The 18,560-nt window shown below is 34.5% G+C and overlaps 1 protein-coding gene across 3 annotated transcripts; it reads left to right on the top strand.

Moving 5' to 3' along the window:
* The first annotated feature begins 13,045 nt into the window (after positions 1-13,045).
* On the top strand, positions 13,046-17,550 carry LOC127858777 (uncharacterized). 3 transcript variants are annotated; one of them, XM_052396055.1, is made up of 3 exons: positions 13,046-13,218; positions 14,320-14,535; positions 16,306-17,550. In XM_052396055.1, the coding sequence occupies exons 2-3, from the start codon at positions 14,533-14,535 to the stop codon at positions 17,344-17,346; spliced, it is 1,044 nt and encodes a 347-aa protein (XP_052252015.1). In that variant the 5' UTR covers positions 13,046-13,218; positions 14,320-14,532; the 3' UTR covers positions 17,347-17,550. The 3 variants fall into 3 exon arrangements, with proteins under 3 accessions (XP_052252015.1, XP_052252013.1, XP_052252014.1); XM_052396053.1 differs by lacking the exon at positions 13,046-13,218 and having other exon boundaries at positions 13,225-14,535; XM_052396054.1 differs by lacking the exon at positions 13,046-13,218 and having other exon boundaries at positions 13,225-14,539.
* Positions 17,551-18,560: the final 1,010 nt, after the last annotated feature.

Raw genomic sequence — 18,560 nt, 5'->3', positions numbered from 1 at the left:
GATCATTAAATATTAGGGAAATAACGTTTGATTATGATTTTAATTTACATTGAACATTGTGAAAATTGTATTATATTGGAAGAGACTTAAAGAGAAAAAATAAATAAATAAAATTTGGGATAAAAAATTGAATATGCGAATATCAATTCTGTTATTCGAATACTGACCATTCTATCAAATATTCGAATATTCTATTAATCCCTATTTATTACAGATTTATTAAATATGTTATAGGTTGGCAAGCAATGACTATTATAATAAGACGGTAATTATGTTTAACGGCCAGAGCGAAGCTTATTTGGGACTACCGCACAGAAACCAGAAACAAAATAACTGCCAACACAAACATACAAGACCCTCCGTTTTGAAGGAAATGCGATAATGTGGTTTAACTGACAAACCAAAGCATTTAAATAACATGATAAAAACTCACTAGAATCTAATTTAATAGGTGTAAGCATCCTGAGAATTGACAAGCAAATTCATAACATACAATCTAAACTTCGCAAAGAAGCTAAATTATTTCATGATTCTCTTTATATTTTGTTTGTTGACCTTGCAGCTAGAAAATTACACTCTAAGCATAAAAACTACTCCAAATTTAGAAGTCGTAATAGGCAACGCTGAAACATTTGACGAACTTAACCGATTACTTAACTTGCGAGACATTAATGAAGAATTCTTCTACAATACTACCTTTAATCTAGGAGATTTTTATGTTTCGACCTTAGAGATTCAGCATCCAATGTTTACAAATAAACCAACATTGCCTATAGCGTTCATGCTTCATGATAGAAAATTGCAAACATTTCATTAGCAATTTAGTTCCATTTTGCATGAGAAAATTCCTCAACTAGGACAACGGGCTGTAACTGTCATAACTGACTGCGAAACAGGAAAAATTAATACCTTCAAACAGCAAATCAAGAATTGCAATATACTTATTTGTTGGAACCATATTTTGAACGACATAACATTTTGGGTTAATAAGCATGACGGTAAAACCGATGACAAACGTGTTAACGATATGCAAATTCATGAATTACTACATTCCGAATCGGTCGAAACATTTGAACAAAAGTATTTTAGTATCAAGCAGCAATGGAGTGAATCATTTGTTACGTATTTTGATCAAAATCTATTGGAACCAATTAAGAAAAATGCGGGTTGATGGATATTAAAACCACTAGGAATTTACAATTCATATTCAGGCCTAAAAAATAATGTAGTTAAGAGTTTAACTGCAAAACTTAAACGACTTGTAGAATATATAATAACAGTATATAGAAGAAATTGTTTTATATAAAATTTTGTATATCAACAAGGAAATGACTTGTTAGGGATTAAAAATGCCTCATGTGGTGAAAGCGAATGGAGTTTGTCATCCAATTTCCATTACGCAAAACGCGACCCGAAATCAGTAAATTTACCTTAAAATGTGTGTCATCCTGATAAAATGATTAAAATTGTTATGCCCCCCTTCGAAGAAGAGGGGGTATATTGTTTTGCACATGTCGGTTTGTCGGTCCGTCCGCCAGATGGTTTCCGGATGATAACTCAAGAACACTTAGGCCACGGATCATGAAACTTCATAGGTACATTGATCATGACTGGCAGATGACCCCTATTGATTTTCAGGTCACTAGGTCAAAGGTCAAGGTCACAGTGACTGGAAATAAAGGGGTTCCGCTGTCGATCGCCATTGGCGCCAAATGGCGCTAAATTTTTAAATGTGGCTCCAATTTTTTAAAAGTGGCAAATTTCAAAAAATCGGTAAAATCTTATCCGAAAATGTACTGCGAGTCGAAAGCACGCGACCGAGCATAAGCGGCCAGCGTCTGTCAGTTGTAAATATTGATTTACGACGATGTAAGCGACCTACAGTGCAGAGTGCATTAGAAATCACCGAAGCGTGTAAGTGTTACCAACTGTGTTTTTACTGCTATTGTCAAGTTTTATGGGGGTTATTATCGGATTAACGGCTCCATTTGGTGTCGTCCCGATTGTCCCACATTTAGAAATTCAATACACCGTACAAATAGGTGTGAAGAGGCGTAAGATGGGTAATACAAGTGTAAAAAATATCATGTCTAGGATTTATTATGATTAACTACGATCAAAGTATAAAACGATAATTATCTATTGTTTGTCTGCTGTAACATAAATACAATTTAAATTTAAAAAAAATAAGATAAATAAAAACTGTTATTTTATATAATTAAATAACAGTTGAACATCTCAAACATGCATTAATATATATCCATGCGTTATCAATAAATTAACCTAACTTCACTTTTTTCAAAATTCCACGTTATTTATTTACTAATAAACACGAAGGGATGAGCATTTTGCTTGACGGATTCAGATTTGTATTTTAATATGTATACTTGTATACTCATTGATCTTATAACAGTGTTACTTATAACTAAGTAGTGTTAGTATGCCATTCGAATTAAAGTATACAGAATCTTTATTCAGAGGGGAGATTAAATAACGGATTGAATGATTGATGCTTTGAATCGAAATATTAAGATTAAATGGAGATTGTTAAATAAACAAATTATCTGAGATTGTTTGATTTTTTAATACATTCATATTTCATTTTTATAGGTATTAAATCGATTGGTGATTAAATATAAAATGTTAATAAAGTGTGTCTATATTCCCTCTATTGGAAGAAAATAAAAATAAAATATTTATCGAGAAACACTTTTGTGTTTATGTTTTGTTAATTTAATCAAATAAATACACGAAATAAATACCCCTTTTCGAGCCCCAGATATGCGACTTACCTGTATTTTCCGTTATCCATATTTTACTCTTAAAATAAAAATGTGGGACAATCGGGAGTAAACCCTTTATGATATTGAGCAATAAGTTAAGTAACACGGGGACAAATTGTCACGACGATCAATAATTATAATGATTATTAGGGCCGATATTTCTTTGTTAAAAACAAAACCATGGGGCTGGCAAAAGCATTTAATTTCTCCACATCAACAAATAAAAACTTGTTTCAACAGGTATTTGTGAGCATTTCTGTTTAACAGATTCATTATTGTAATGTTCTGGGAAGGATATAAATTGATTAAGATAAAAACAATTTCTGAATTAAATATAAAACATTCACTCGATGTACTATATTTCGGATATGTTAAATTCGGACATTTAAAGATAGGGACATTTATGTGTTGGTTTGATGTTGATAGTTTGTAAAAATATGTTTTATGTTATTTCAGGCAACTAGAATGGATTGTGGCAATTATCTGGGCCTTTCTGTCAGGAAAAAGGCGTGAACAACAGTCCTTTAATTGAACCTGGAAATCATCCACCACTAACAGAAAACTTGTCAACAACAGAAGCTGATGTATATCATGTCCAAATGACCAAATATAACTGTTAAACAATTTGAAGTGAGATGCTTTATTTTCTGATTCCCTTTCAAATGATGAATATTGGTGTGATTTTATGTTTAAATAATTAATTTCGAAATATTTATGCAGAATACTGTTTAATACATTGATGTTAACATTATTATATTATTTTGGTTATCTGTGTTGTTTATCAAGTTGAAAAAAAATTTATTTATATACAAATGAAGCTTATTAAGACTTATGAAGGTATGACTTATGACGGTACTTATTGTTTTTTTTAATGAAATAACATACTTTTTAAAGTGATAATATAGTCAATGACATTAATGTAGTAAGGTTTCTTAAAATGATTGTTATTATTAATAAGGTGGAATAACCGACAGTATTCACACCGCGAAAAAGTGGCGACAACTTTTTTTGGGCCAGTGGAACCCCTGAAATAGTAAAATGGTTTCCGGATGATAACTCAAGAATGATTACTCCTAGGATCATGAAACTTCATAGGTACATTGATCATGACTGGCAGATGACCCCTATTGATTTTCAGGTCAGGGGTCAAGGTCACAATGACTTGAAATAGTAAAATGGTTTCCAAATGTAATAAAATAGCTTCCGGATGATAACTCAAGAATGCTTAAGCCTAGGATCATGAAACTTCATAGGTACATTGATCATGACTGGCAAATGACCCCTATTGATTTTCAGGTCACTAGGTCAAGGTCACAGTGACTCGAAACAGTAAAATTGTTTCAGGATGATAACTCAAGAACGCTTAAGCCTAGGATCATGAAACTTCATAGGTACATTGATCATGACGGGCAGATGACCCCTATTGATTTTCAGGACACTAGGTCAAAGATAAAGGTCACAGTGACTCGAAACTGTAAAATGGTTTCCTGATGATAATTCAAGAATAATTAGGCCTAGGATCATGAAACTTCATAGGTACATTGATCATGACTGGCAGATGACCCCTTTTGATTTTCAGGTTACTAGGTCAAAGGTCAAGGTCACAGTGACAAAAAATGTATTCACACAATGGCTGCCACTACAACTGACAGCCTATATGGGGGACATGCATGTTTTACAAACAGCCTTTGTTGATTCAGAATTTGCTGCATTATTGACTCAAAGGAAAAGCCGTGCAAATGTTCACTACCTCAAGACCAGGTCAGCTGGTTGTCAATCAGGGTTTATCAGATGTTCAATTTCATGAAGATGAAGACTCAAGGGAAATGTGTTTCAGAAATTTCAATTGCTATACATTTCTGTTTAAGTTAAGCATGCAGAGAAACTTGATTATATTATATAGAAGATATTTGTTGGATTCGGTGGATTATCGATTTTAATTCACAAGTGATCATAGAAAATATATTTTTTCTATGATCACGAGTGAATCAAAATTGATAATCCACTGAATCCAACAAATTTTCTTTTTATTTTATGCTTTTTTTCACAGTTTATATACATTGTTAAAGAGTAAACTAAAGAATTTCGCTGGGATAATGACATCATTTCGTGAAAAAATGACGTCATTTCACAGTAAACAGTGAATTTTCACTGATAATTTTCATTGTTTGAAACAGTGAAATTATCAGTTTTACTTAACTGATATTTCTCTATAAACCACCGGAAAGCATAAAATAAATATATATTGTATTAAAATAGTGATGTGTGTATTATTAAAGGAAACCTTCAAAATGATGAAAACAATCAGAGATATTGTTATTTATCAAACCTTACAGTCATTAATGTAATTATGAATTATATAATGATGAAAAAGGAGCAACATTTGCAAATTATAATAATAATTCAAGGACTGAATTAAAAAAATAACTGCAAAAAGATTTGCAAAGCATTGACATCCCTCAGACTTAAAATTATGTTAAATGTTAATTTCCTACTACATGTATATAAAAATAAACGTATGCCACCATTTTTCATACAAAAGAGCTGTCAGACAAAGGTTATAAGTAAGTGGAAAGTGTGAAAGACAGCAATAGATAAAATATATTTAAAATTAAAATATGTTTTTGTTATCTCCTTAATTTTGATTTTTTTAACAGCAAAGACAAAAAATGCAAAACCTTAGAGACTAATTCATGGTAATGATAAGTTCACTATCTCCTTTCAGTTTATCACAAATTGAGTATAAAAATACTCTCGAATATGTTTTAGAATCTGGACATAAACATAATTAGATCAAAGCTTTGTGCTGAATAAATTATACTGTGACTAAATAGTCGCATAGGCCATCGTGACATAGAAATACTGTCAGACCAAGAGGGAAAAAATTTACTGTCCAAAAAATACTGTCGCACGCTACCTTAGCCTGTGCGGAATGACGTTACTTCACTGCATATAAACTGTTAATGATTGAATAGTTTTTTCTGTATAATAAAATAAATATTACATGTCTGACAGGGTGACAGTAAATTTGTCAACTTTTGGAAAAATATTGTCAACCTCGGCTTCGCCTTGGTTGACAGTATTTCCTAAAGTTGACAAATTTGCTGTCACCCTGTCAGCCATGTAATATACTGTATACTGTACTATCTGTTGAATTAAATGTAGTTATATATTATTAAGCTTCATGGAAATTTGTCCAACACATACATGTATAAGGCTCTGTAAAACCCACTAAGTTCAAAATTCCATCTTGCGGCTTCTAAAATATTCAAGTATGAAATTCTGATTTGTGTTACGCTTGTAAAAAAGAGTTGAATTACGCCAGTTGTACGGTGTAATTCCAACATTACGTGCCAATTCCGCCCCGATTACGTCCGTAATCCGCCCCATTATTTCGTACAGGTTGAGGAACGAAACATGTTAAAACTGGCGGTTTTTGACAGTTTTGAGCACAAAAAGTCAGTTTTCTACAGTTTAAAACAGCCATTTTTGTATAAAAAAAAATGCAGCCATGATAGGTTTGTGAATTGTCACTGTCAAAACTGTGAAATGTCTGTCCAATGCCAGTCTCAAAGAAGGAAAAAAAAGGCCATAAGTACATCTAGTATGTTTGATTGGTAACATTGTTTTATTTTCAGATCAGGTTGTGGGGTCCTTTATGTTCACATCAGGTTGAAATGAGATTTGGAGCCATTCGTCATCGTGATACTTGATTATTGTACTCTGTGAATGAAGGTACATGTACCCTGGTAATGTAGCATGTCTTCACCTCATCTTGAAAGCAGGTAAGAGTTTACCTTTTATGCCCCCAGATTGAATGATCGGGGGTTTATTATTTTTGGCCTGTTTGTCATTATACCCCCACTAAACAAAGTTTAGGGGGGTATATAGGAGTGAGCTTGTCTGTCGGTCGGTCCGTGTCCGCTCTCTTATTCAAGTAGTTTTCATCTGATCTTTACCAAACTTGGTCAGAAGTTGTATCTAGATGATGTCTAGGCCAAGTTCGAACATTGGCCTTGCCGGGTCAAAAACTAGGTCACAGGGTCACTTAGTGCGTTTTAAACATTCAGCATGTTGTCCGCTCTCTAATTCAAGTAGTTTTCTTCAGAGCTTCACCAAACTTGGTCAGAAGTTATATCTAGACGATGTCGAGGCCAAGTTCAAACATGGATCATGGCAGGTCTAAAACTAGGTCACGGGGTCACTTAGTGCGTTTTAAACATTGAGCATGGTGTCCGCTCTCTTATTCAAGTAGTTTTCATCCGATCTTCACCAAACTTGGTCAGAAGTTGTATCTAGATGATGTCTAGGTAAAGTTCGAATATGGGTCATGCCGGTTCAAAAACTAGGTCACTGGGTCACTTAGTACGTTTTACACATTCAGCATGGTGTCTGCTCTCCAATTCAAGTAGTTTTCATCCGATCTTCACCACACTTTGTCAGAAGTTGTATCTAGATGATATGTAGATCAATTTCGAACATGGGCCATGCAGGGTCAAAAACCAGGTCACGGGTTCACTTAGTGCGTTTTAAACATTGAGCATGGTGTGCGCTATTTTTTGTGAAGACAACATGCAAAATATTCTGTGTCAATGCGGCATGTGGGGGTATTCTTCATGTCTGTGACAAATAGAGCTGCAACGATTCGATCCAAACCTACCAAATTCGATTCTTTAACATATATACATATATATACAGCGCGCTGTATTCTGCATATTGATACAGGAAGGTGTAGGTTTTATCTTTACCTGTAATTATGACGCGCGCGATTGGTTGCTTATTACTTTAGTCATCCAATCAATAAGCCCGTTACGGTCTACTTTCGGAAAAAGCGTCAAAATGGCTGAACAAGTTGTTGCCGACAAATTGAAATTATCAGATGCGCCTAAGAAGCTAAAATCAAAAGTGTGGCAGTATTTTGGGTTTCGGGATGGAAGCCCTACCGATAAAGCAAAGTGTAAACTGTGCTTCACGGATGTGGCGTACGCTAAGTCCGGCTCAACCGCTAATCTAATGCAATATGTCAAAAGCAAACGTAACGTAGATTTAGCAAGACTAAGACTAAGAGGTTGCACAAGTGCAACTACTCAAGTCGCCAGCCAGAAAAGAAGTTATATTTCTGTTGGAGTTTTGTTAAGTTTATTAGAGAATGTGATTTGTCCTACAAGTAACAGGTGATGCTGTCATGGCACAATGGTAGACATGCTTATAGCGGTTTTGGATAAAAGTATAAAAGTATAGTCAGAAGTTTTTATATTAAAATGAAGTCCTAATTTGCTATTATTTTTTATGTGTTTTATTGAAATCACATTTGAACAGAAATATTAATTTTGAGGCATAAGAGTGAATATATGATAAAACTAGGTTTGAAGATGAATTGAATCGAAAAATCGAGCTGTTGGTGAATCGTTGCAGCTCTAGTGACAAAGCTTTAGTTGTGTCTGTCATTAAACTTTAACCTTGGTCATAACTTTTGCAATATTAAAGATAGCAGATTGATATTTGGCATGCATGTGTATCTCATGGAGCTGCACTTTTTGAGGGGGGAAAGGTCAAGGTCATCCTTCAAGGTCAAAGGGCAAATATATGGCTTCAAAGCGGTGCAGTAGGGGTCATTGTGTTTCTGACAAACACATCTCTTGTTGTTTATGAGAGTCCATCTACAGGTTGTATGAGAGAACAGAAGGGACCTTGTTCAGGGCTTGTGCTTGACCAAAACTTCTTGTGTCAAACCAGTTTTCGCTTGTATGTTTCCAAAAAACTGGAAATCAAATAATATTAACTATTAAGTGTTTTATATTTCATTTAATAAAAACAAGCACATATCATAATACTGTTTCAATATATTAAATAATTACAATGGATTTTGTAAATTTACAAAACATCATTTACATGGAAACACAACATTTTCTAGCACTTCAACAATTTTCAAAGAACACATTTTACCAACATATGTTTAATATGAGCATATGTTAATCACCACATACATTGCAAATAAAGTCCACATCTTTACAGTACTTTCCTTAAATTTAGATTGTCATTAGACTTTTCAAATGTTCACATTCATGCTATTTCTCAGATCAGTTTTGACAACATTATTTCTTCTGAACCCACCCGGCTACAGATTGTCCACGGATTTCCATGGATTTTAGCATGGACATTGTCCATGGAGTATTGAAACACTTGTCCATGGATGGAATATTATATCCATGGACAATGTCCATGATGCAAACTGATAGCAATTGTCCATGCTGTCCATGGTCATTGCCCATGCTGTCCATGGTCATTGTCCATGCTGTCCATGGTCATGGTCCATGCTGTCAATGGACATTGTCCATGCTGTCCATGGTCATTGTCCATGCTGTCTATGGTCATTGTCCATGATGTCCATGGACAATGTCCACCCTGCCGATGGACAAAGTCCATGCTGTCCATGGACATCATCGGGAACTGTCTGGGTGTGGGCGTCTTGATTCTCGAAAAATGTTGTTTATTAATTCTGCCCGCCCTTGACCCCGTCCTTCTCAAAATAGACTGACTAAAAAAAGAATGGCAATTATTCGCAACTGACAATATCATGACAAAAGTAACTCTACTCTAAAAATAAGATAAAAAATATATATATATATATAAAAAGACTATATATAAATTCATCCTAAATATTTAATGTATACATTTCAGTTACGCGTAAATTCAAGTTTTTTTGTTGGCTCTGGACGGCTTTACCACATCCCTTAGTTTTTCCCGGATCATTACCGGTGTTACATGCAGGAAAGCTTTGGCGACAACACCTGTTAAGGAAAATATCAAACTTAAATATACATTGTTTTAAATGTAAGGATACAGACATGTTTTTGTTTTTTTATAATTAGTGAGTTTTTTTCAGAACCCCATATGGTCTCCATAAATAATCATGGAACAGACTTGCAATTCCAGTGCAGTTTCATTGTACCAAAAAAGTAACCCGTCAATTACAGGTCAAAATTCAAATTACTTGCAACTTGTGTTTGCAAGTAACTTGAATTTTAAGCAAGCACCTTGGTAGAACAGTAGTATAACTGTTACATAACAGCTGCATGACTTCTCACTTTAAAGATTCATCACCGAGAGCGATGATTGAATCCATAGTAGTGAGAGTAAAGTGACCTCACGTCAGTGACATTGTTAACTACTCGGCCATAAGACCTGGTGCTGTGATCCAAAAGAGTGTAAAACTTCTTGAGGTATATAAATAGACTACACATGAATTTTAACAGTTGTAACATATGCATTTTGGAGTAAACATAAATGTAGAAGTTTTCACAATGGCACATGACAAACAGGCTATGAAAAGACCTTAGGCTTTCTTCAAAGACAGCTGACATGGGCAAAGACAAACAAAAAGCTCGCAAATTGCAATGACGGACAGCTAAATGTTACAACAGTGTGTTTTTTTAAGATGGTTTAGCAACTAAGTAAATTTGTTTAAATTCAAAAACACTGTAATTTAACTTACGGTATATTCCTCTCAGTTTTTCCTGGTCTACGTTTTTCTCCAGATTTAGAGACCCCTCCAGTTAGGGACTTTCCAGCATATTCCTCTTCTTTGAAGAGGAATCTGAAGAGAAGGATTGCCATCTTGCTGAAACTGGTTATACCACCGACCTTGCTCTCAAGCTGGTCCTGTAAATATGGTTATCATCATTATTTTAATAGTAACTTACAAGGGAAATTCACAATGGAAAAACTCTACAAAAGATGTTGTTTTGAGATGTGCAATTTATAACTAAAGCAATACTTCCTATCAATTCATTATTTATGTTACTATATATGTATAGTAACAGAATGGAGTAATTTTTTTGCCTTTTAATTGTAGTCCAAGTCTCTTAGGTATTAAAAAGTGCTAACAAGAGCACTGCCTAGCATGTGCCAATGCAATCAGGAGACCTTGACCTCTGACCTAGTAACCCAAAAGTAAGCGAGATGTATAAAATTAATGTCATCAGAGATAAATCTACATATTAATTTTGATGGTTACAAGTGTAAGTACTTTCATTTAAGAGCCAATGTGAAAAAAAATATTACAGGCATAGTTGACCTTCAACCTGGTGACCTGCATCAATCAAGCTGCATCTACATAAAAGTGTAAAATTGTAGATGGAAGCACTTTGATTTTAAAACCATGGTATTAAAGTTTTCTATTAGAGCCCAAGAGGTCACAGTCAGACCTTTGCCTTTTGTGTTGTACATATGAAGTTTCAAAATTGTAGGGGAAGCACTTTGATTTTAGAGCCAATTTTATATTTTAGACCATCATATGGCGGACAGCGAGCTAGCTATGATAATACCATTAGGTTATCACAGAAAACAGTCAAGCTAAAAATACCTTCAATTATGAATATTAAGGATAAACATACCATGGTAAAACCTCCAATCATAGGTTCAGCAACAGTTGAATCAGAGTTTGCAGAAGTGTCTGGAATCTGTGAGGATTTCTGGAAATATTGAAATCATTATGCAAATTATAACACTTTCTGTGATCATGCACACACATTTTTAACATATATGTGATAAAAGTAGCTTCAACGTCTTGTATCACAACAGTTTCATATATAGGTGGTGAAACCACAGAGCACTGTTACAATTGGCAGCAAGAAAAATGTGGCATAGTGTAACCATACTAGCTGTTTCAAACGATCACTTCAAGAAATGTTGAAAATTACTTTAGTTTTAAAAACTTGCACAGTATGTACAGGCTATTTCAAAGAACGCGACATGACGCTCGTAGAAAACTACTCCTGTCCATACTGTTGATTAAGTAGCTTGCATCTTAAGATATTCAAATGACGGGTTCACCGTTGTAAGGCTGCAGAATGACCTTTGGGGCTTATGAAAAATTTCACACATTTAATTCAGGAATGTACCATTATCATAACAGAACAATTAAGTAGTACTCACTTGGACCGCCTGGCTGCTGAAATTGACTTCAGGCTGCCTCCTACAACCAGCTGACATCTCGTCATGTCCTGTGCTTTGTAGACCAAACTGTGACTGTGACTCTGATTTAGCATTATACGGAATCTGAAATTAAATGAATTGAAACTCTATTTTAAGTACAATTAGCCCTGGCTTAAAAACTTTATTTTAATTATGATAAGCCCTGGCTTTAGAGGACCATGTTATTTTCAATTATGAATGGTCATGAGAATCTTTCCAAACAATTAGTACATCCTAACTAAACTGTATCAATTAGTACATCCTAACTAAACTGTATCAATTAGTACATCCTAACTAAACTGTATCAATTAGTACATCCTAACTAAACTGTATCAATTAGTACATCCTAACTAAACTGTATCAATTAGTACATCCTAACTAAACTGTATCAATTAGTACATCCTAACTAAACTGTATCAATTAGTACATCCTAACTAAACTGTATCAATTAGTACATCCTAACTAAACTGTATCAATTAGTACATCCTAACTAAACTGTATCAATTAGTACATCCTATAGTACATCCTAACTAAACTGTATCAATTAGTACATCCTAACTAAACTGTATCAATTAGTACATCCTAACTAAACTGTATCAATTAGTACATCCTAACTAAACTGTATCAATTAGTACATCCTAACTAAACTGTATCAATTAGTACATCCTAACTAAACTGTATCAATTAGTACATCCTAACTAAACTGTATCAATTAGTACATCCTAACTAAACTGTATCAATTAGTACATCCTAACTAAACTGTATCAATTAGTACATCCTAACTAAACTGTATCAATTAGTACATCCTAACTAAACTGTATCAATTCTAACTTACTGATTTGTTTTACTATAACTTTTAGTCTGTATTAAAATCATTTTAATCTGTACATATTTGTTTGCATGAAGTTTCGTGTTTGTAAATCAAAACTTCACAGACATGACTGGAATGTTTTACAGAAAATTTTTACAGCTATTTAATATGCCTAAAACTTTTAAAAAGCTCTCAATCACATGTACTTATTAAATACCTGCTGGACATAATTCCACAACCAAGTGTAACTAGATTCCAGGTGTGCTATCCTACTGTTGGCTTGATTCGTAGAATGCCTATTTGGTGCTCATAGTTCACTGCTGTTACATGAACAGGGTGGGGTCTGATAGGATCTTTATATGCTGCAGATGGAGAACAAGTAATAAAACAATAATATGTATATTGATAATATAAATGTGTTACTATTTTATCCCATTATTTTCATATAGCCTTCAGCTTCACATGTATAAATTAGCATATCGTTCTAGCGACTCGCTCTTTACAGAACCGGTTTAACCGATTGAAAATCATTTAATTGAGCGAACCCTATGACGTCAACAACCACATTTCTCATAATCGTTTTAGCGCTCGAAGCGACAACATCGTGCACGTTAATTCTATTCTTCTTTTGGACCACGTGTTCGGTTGGTAAGTCTTACTTGGTGATTTTTATTTTATATTGAGTGCGCTTTAGGACGCTGTCCAGAGCTTTGGTTTTGGGAATTGAAATGACCAGCACTCGTGGGGACGATGTCCTCAGACTATCCGACTCGTCGGATACTGAATTTTCTGGTTTCGACATTGTCGACACGCCATACGTTGCTCAAACAATTGATGTTTGTACAGACGATGTCTGTACCGAAAAACGACATAAAAGTCCGGTGAAAGGGAAAAAGATTGTAAAATCCTCTAAAAAATCCAAACCTGAAAGTAAAAAGAAACCTAAACCGGATTCGCAAAAGCCTTCATGTTCGAAAAGTAAAAAACAAACTATGGACTTAAATAATTTGTCTTCTGAAGACCTTTTGGTATTGAAACAAAAGCTTGGTTTAGTTGCCGAGCAATCTGACAGAAGACCATTTTATGACAGACCCAATATTCAAGTCTCAATTGATAGAGATGACATTTCGGACAATGAACATATTTCGGATAATGAACACATTTCGGACAATGAACATGGCTCTAGTGTGGCAAGGAAAATTTGTAATGAACTTTTTTCCAATAGTGATTCTGACGAGGAATGGTCGCCTCCCAAAACCAAAGCAATGGAGAAGGGTCAACATATTGCTGATTCCCTTGCTAATATGATTAATTTAGCTTGTAGTACACCTTGTGACATTGAGGGAATTGTTTCTAAATATAAAATTCCTGGGAACCTTGACAAAGCCTGCCCTCCTATTGTTAATGCCGAGGTGTGGCGTATAATGGATAGAAAAGGCCATGCCTCAGATAAGGGGCTGCAAGATGTGCAGGCAATTTTGACTGCTGCTATGGTTCCCATTATCAAGCTGGCAGAAACAGTTAAAAAGTCAAATGTTAAAGTTCAATGCAAGGAATATATTGCAGATGCCCTTACTCTAATGGGTCAAGTGCAATACAATATTTCTGTTAAACGCAGATATGGTATTAGGCCACACCTGAATAAAAAGTATGCATCACTATGCAATGTTAGTATGCCAATCACTACCAAGTTGTTTGGAGATGATGTTACAAAAGACCTGAAAGCCTGTGACTCAATGTTTAATATAGGATCAGGAAAACCATGGTGGAAGTCAAAGACTCTACGTCCAACTCACAGGCCATACAGAGGCAGTTCCAATTATTCAAATTATGGTGGCGCTGGTGTAGGCCGTTTCCAACCATACCCACAGAGAGGCGGGCGACCTTTTCGAAGGGGTCTCTCAGGTGGCAGTTTTCGAGGACGAGGTGGATACGGCCAATCCCCAAGTGGAAAATAGATCGATGGTAGGTAAGACACAGTTCTTTATTGATTCATGGAGAAGATTAACCTCAGATAAATGGGTTTTAGATACTGTCAGTGGTTACAGGATTGTTTTTGATAAACAACCTATTCAAAAAAGAGTGCCTTTGGAAATTCCCTTTATAAGTGAACAGGGTAAGATTGTGGAGGAAGAAATTAAGACCTTGATAGACATAGGTGCCATTGTTGAAACTATACACGAACCAAACGAGTTTATTTCAACACTGTTTATTGTTCCAAAACCGAACGGGAAATATCGACCTGTTATAAATTTAAAGTTTTTAAATGAGTTTGTTCAATACAATCATTTTAAACAAGAAACCTTTAAGGTGGTTCTTGATTTATTGCAAAAAGATGATTTTTTTGACTTCTGTTGATATGGAGCAAGCTTATTTTCATATACCAATACATGCGGAAAGTCAAAAGTTTTTGAAATTTTATTGGAATGGCCATTTATATAAATTTGTGTGTTTGTGTTTTGGTTTAGCATCGGCACCATATGTGTTTACTAAAGTGTTGAAACCAGTCTTTTCATATTTTCGTCAGATTGGGATACGCTGTTCGTACTATATTGATGACTCTTTAACAATGAATAAAGACAAAGAGACTTGCAAAAACAATACTGATACAGTTGTCCATATTCTTACATCACTGGGATTTTCTATCAATGACAAGAAATCTGTTTTAGTTCCCACACAAAGAATAGTGTTTTTTGGGTTTGTAATTGACACTGTACTTTTCAGAGTATTTTTAACAGAAGAAAAGTTGGAGAAAATACGTAAACAAGCTGAAAAGTTGTTAAAAACAAAATTAGTTGTTGTAAGACATTTAGCGTCTTTTATTGGGTTGTTAGTTAATGCATTTAATGCAGTGTTAGAAGCGCCTTTACATTATAGATCTTTAGAAAGAGACAAGCTTACTGGCTTGTGTTCAGACTCAAACTTTGACAATAGTATTCAGTTGTCAATATCATCCAGAAATGACATTATCTGGTGGCTTAACAATGTGCGAGACAAAAATGGTAAAAGCATAAAACCAAAACTCATTTCTTGTCATTGCAAGACTGATGCTTCTCTTCAAGGATGGGGTGGTGTGAATACCCAAAATAATAAATATGCTAATGGCAGATGGACGACAAATGAAATGCAATTATCCATAAATATTTTGGAACTGATGGCAATTTTTAATGTCTTGCAATCCCTTTATTCAGACTATTGTAATGAACATATTGAAATCCAATCAGATAATGTAACCGCCATCAAGTATATTAATGATATGGGTGGAATGACATGCAGTGTTATGGACTCTATAGCCAGGGATGTATGGTATTGGTGTATTAAAAGGGACATATTTATTACAGCCGTTCACATACCAGGTGTCAAAAATGTTGAAGCTGATTTTTATTCCAGAAATTTTTCTGATTCATCAGAATGGATGTTAAAGAAACAGGTTTTTGAAAGAATTTGCTGTCAGTTTTTTACACCGTTGATTGATCTATTTGCATCAAGGTTAAACAAGCAAACCGAGCTATTTGTGTCATGGTTTCAAGAGCCAGGTGCAATATTTGCTAATGCTTTTCATATGTCATGGCATGATACTAAACCATATATTTTTCCACCGTTTTCATTAGTAGGGAAGGTAATCTGCAAAATTAAAGAAGATGCTGTGGACAGAGCAATTGTTATATTTCCTTTATGGCGGACACAACCTTGGTTTCCTTGTTTAATGGAAATTATTTCTGATTTTCCGGTCAGACTTCCAAGACATCGAGACATCCTGACATTACCACACAATGGACAAGTTCACCCGTTGTCAAAGAGACTCGACTTGGTCGCGGCAGTTGTATCGGGGAGGCCCTCCGTTGTAGAGGACTTTCATCAGAGACTACAACCATCATCTTGGCTGCCTGGAGAAGAGGAACTCTCAAACAGTATGATTCTGCATGGCGGAAGTGGATGTCTTGGTGTATGTGCAGGGAAACTTCTCCCTTTAACTCATCTGAAGTAACTGTACTTCAATACTTGGAGCATTTAAGGTCTATTAACAAGTCATACTCTGTGTTGAACACTCATAAATCAATGTTAATGCAAACATTACCCTTTTTTGGAAATAAGTGGTGTAAAGACTGTTTTTTAATTCAGAAATTTATGAAGGGAGTTTTTCATTCTCGTCCTCCAGTACCTAGATACCAGTTTGTGTGGGATGTTACTCTTGTATTGAATTTTTTAAAGTCTTTGAATCCATTGTGTAATTTATCATTAAAAATGTTAACATTTAAAGTGGTTGCACTTTTGGCATTAGGAAATGCACCTAGAGCTCAAACTTTGATTTCTATGGATTTGTCTTGTATGAAAAAAGAAGGGGCTGTGCTTATTTGTGTGTTTCCTAATTTATTGAAAACTACCAAGTTAGGTAGACCTTATGTTATGAAGATTGAACATTTTAAGGATGAAAAATTATGCATTTTGCATTCTTTGTTGTTTTATATTAGAGTTACGAAACCACTTAGGAAATCTTCAAAATTGTTCATTTCTTATGTGACTTATAAAGCAGTTACATCAAGTACTATTGCTAGATGGCTAAAGAGTGTGTTGGACCTTTCAGGTATAAACACTGATTATTTTAAAGCACATTCATTTCGAAGTGCCTCTACATCAGCTGCATATGCAAAAGGTTGTAGACTTAAAGACATCTTAAGTACAGCTGATTGGACATCAGATAAGAATTTTAAAAAGTTCTATTTGAGGGAGTCTGTTGATTCAAAAAGTTTTGTAAACAGCGTGTTTTCAAAGTAACGTTTAATTAAATATTAGGACGGGATTTTTCTCTGTTTATGAATACTTCATCATTATGACATTGTTACAGTAATGTCAATAATTGTGGTTGTTAGGCTACATATGTTCATTTTCTTATTGAATTTGTTGATATTTACATGTATCCTACAAATTTGATATTCAATGAAATTTGGGAAAATAAATGTATTTTTCTTGCATATGGTATTGCTCAGTGTTGGTTTTGATTTGTTCTTTTTTAAACTGAGTATATGTTCTAATTGTTATTTATGCAGGCGTTTTTTGTCTTTAAAGATGCTAATTTATACATGTGAAGCTGAAGGCTATACGAAAATAATGTCCCCTCATCCAAGCTTTAGTGAGGGATGAAGGGGCATTATTGGAGTATAGCCGGAGGCTGAGCATGTATAAACCCAACCCTTTTACATATTTTATGAAGATTGTTTTTTAATCCCATATGTATTGGATTCCCTCCCATGATACGGGTATTCACAAAAAACGCCTAGCTTTAAACTTATGAGAAATGTGGTTGTTGACGTCATAGGGTTCGCTCAATTAAATGATTTTCAATCGGTTAAACCGGTTCTGTAAAGAGCGAGTCGCTAGAACGATATGCTAATTTATACATGCTCAGCCTCCGGCTATACTCCAATAATGCCCCTTCATCCCTCACTAAAGCTTGGATGAGGGGACATTTTCACCGCGACATTGACGGTATAACAAGTTGTGAAATATACTTGCTTGTATTCAACACTGTGGAATATACCTGTCGCGTGCACGGACTACTTTTTAAATGACGTCATGCGATATGCGCTAAAATTATGTCGATATTGTTTGGTTCATTGATCGAATTATAAGGTCATCCATTAGAAGAAAATGTGCATATTTTGCAGAAAAATATATATATGACATATTCACCAAAAGAAATGTTGAAATAAAATATAAAATTACACGATTTTTGTTTTGTTATTTTTTTATTTATATTTACTTTACCACTGAAAGATTTTTCATAAGAAACAAAGTCGATAAAACTTAAGCTTCAAAATTATACGACCTTCAACCTTTAAATCTAGTCATATGACATAATTTTTCGCCATCCGTATAATGAATCAGCTGATTGATGGCGTCATAAAATGACATACTTATTGCTTCATTTTCCCCATTTTTTGGACGATTTATTATAAACGAGACTTATTTCACATGTTTTCTACATGTAC

Source organism: Dreissena polymorpha, chromosome 14 (assembly GCF_020536995.1).
Source record: "Dreissena polymorpha isolate Duluth1 chromosome 14, UMN_Dpol_1.0, whole genome shotgun sequence".
Classification (NCBI taxonomy): domain Eukaryota; kingdom Metazoa; phylum Mollusca; class Bivalvia; order Myida; family Dreissenidae; genus Dreissena; species Dreissena polymorpha.
This window is presented reverse-complemented; position numbering and strand designations above follow the sequence as displayed.

What these genes read in the sequence shown, in the direction of transcription:
- LOC127858777 (XM_052396053.1), top strand. Translation starts at nt 13,299, where the DNA reads ATGACCAGCACTCGTGGGGACGATGTCCTCAGACTATCCGACTCGTCG.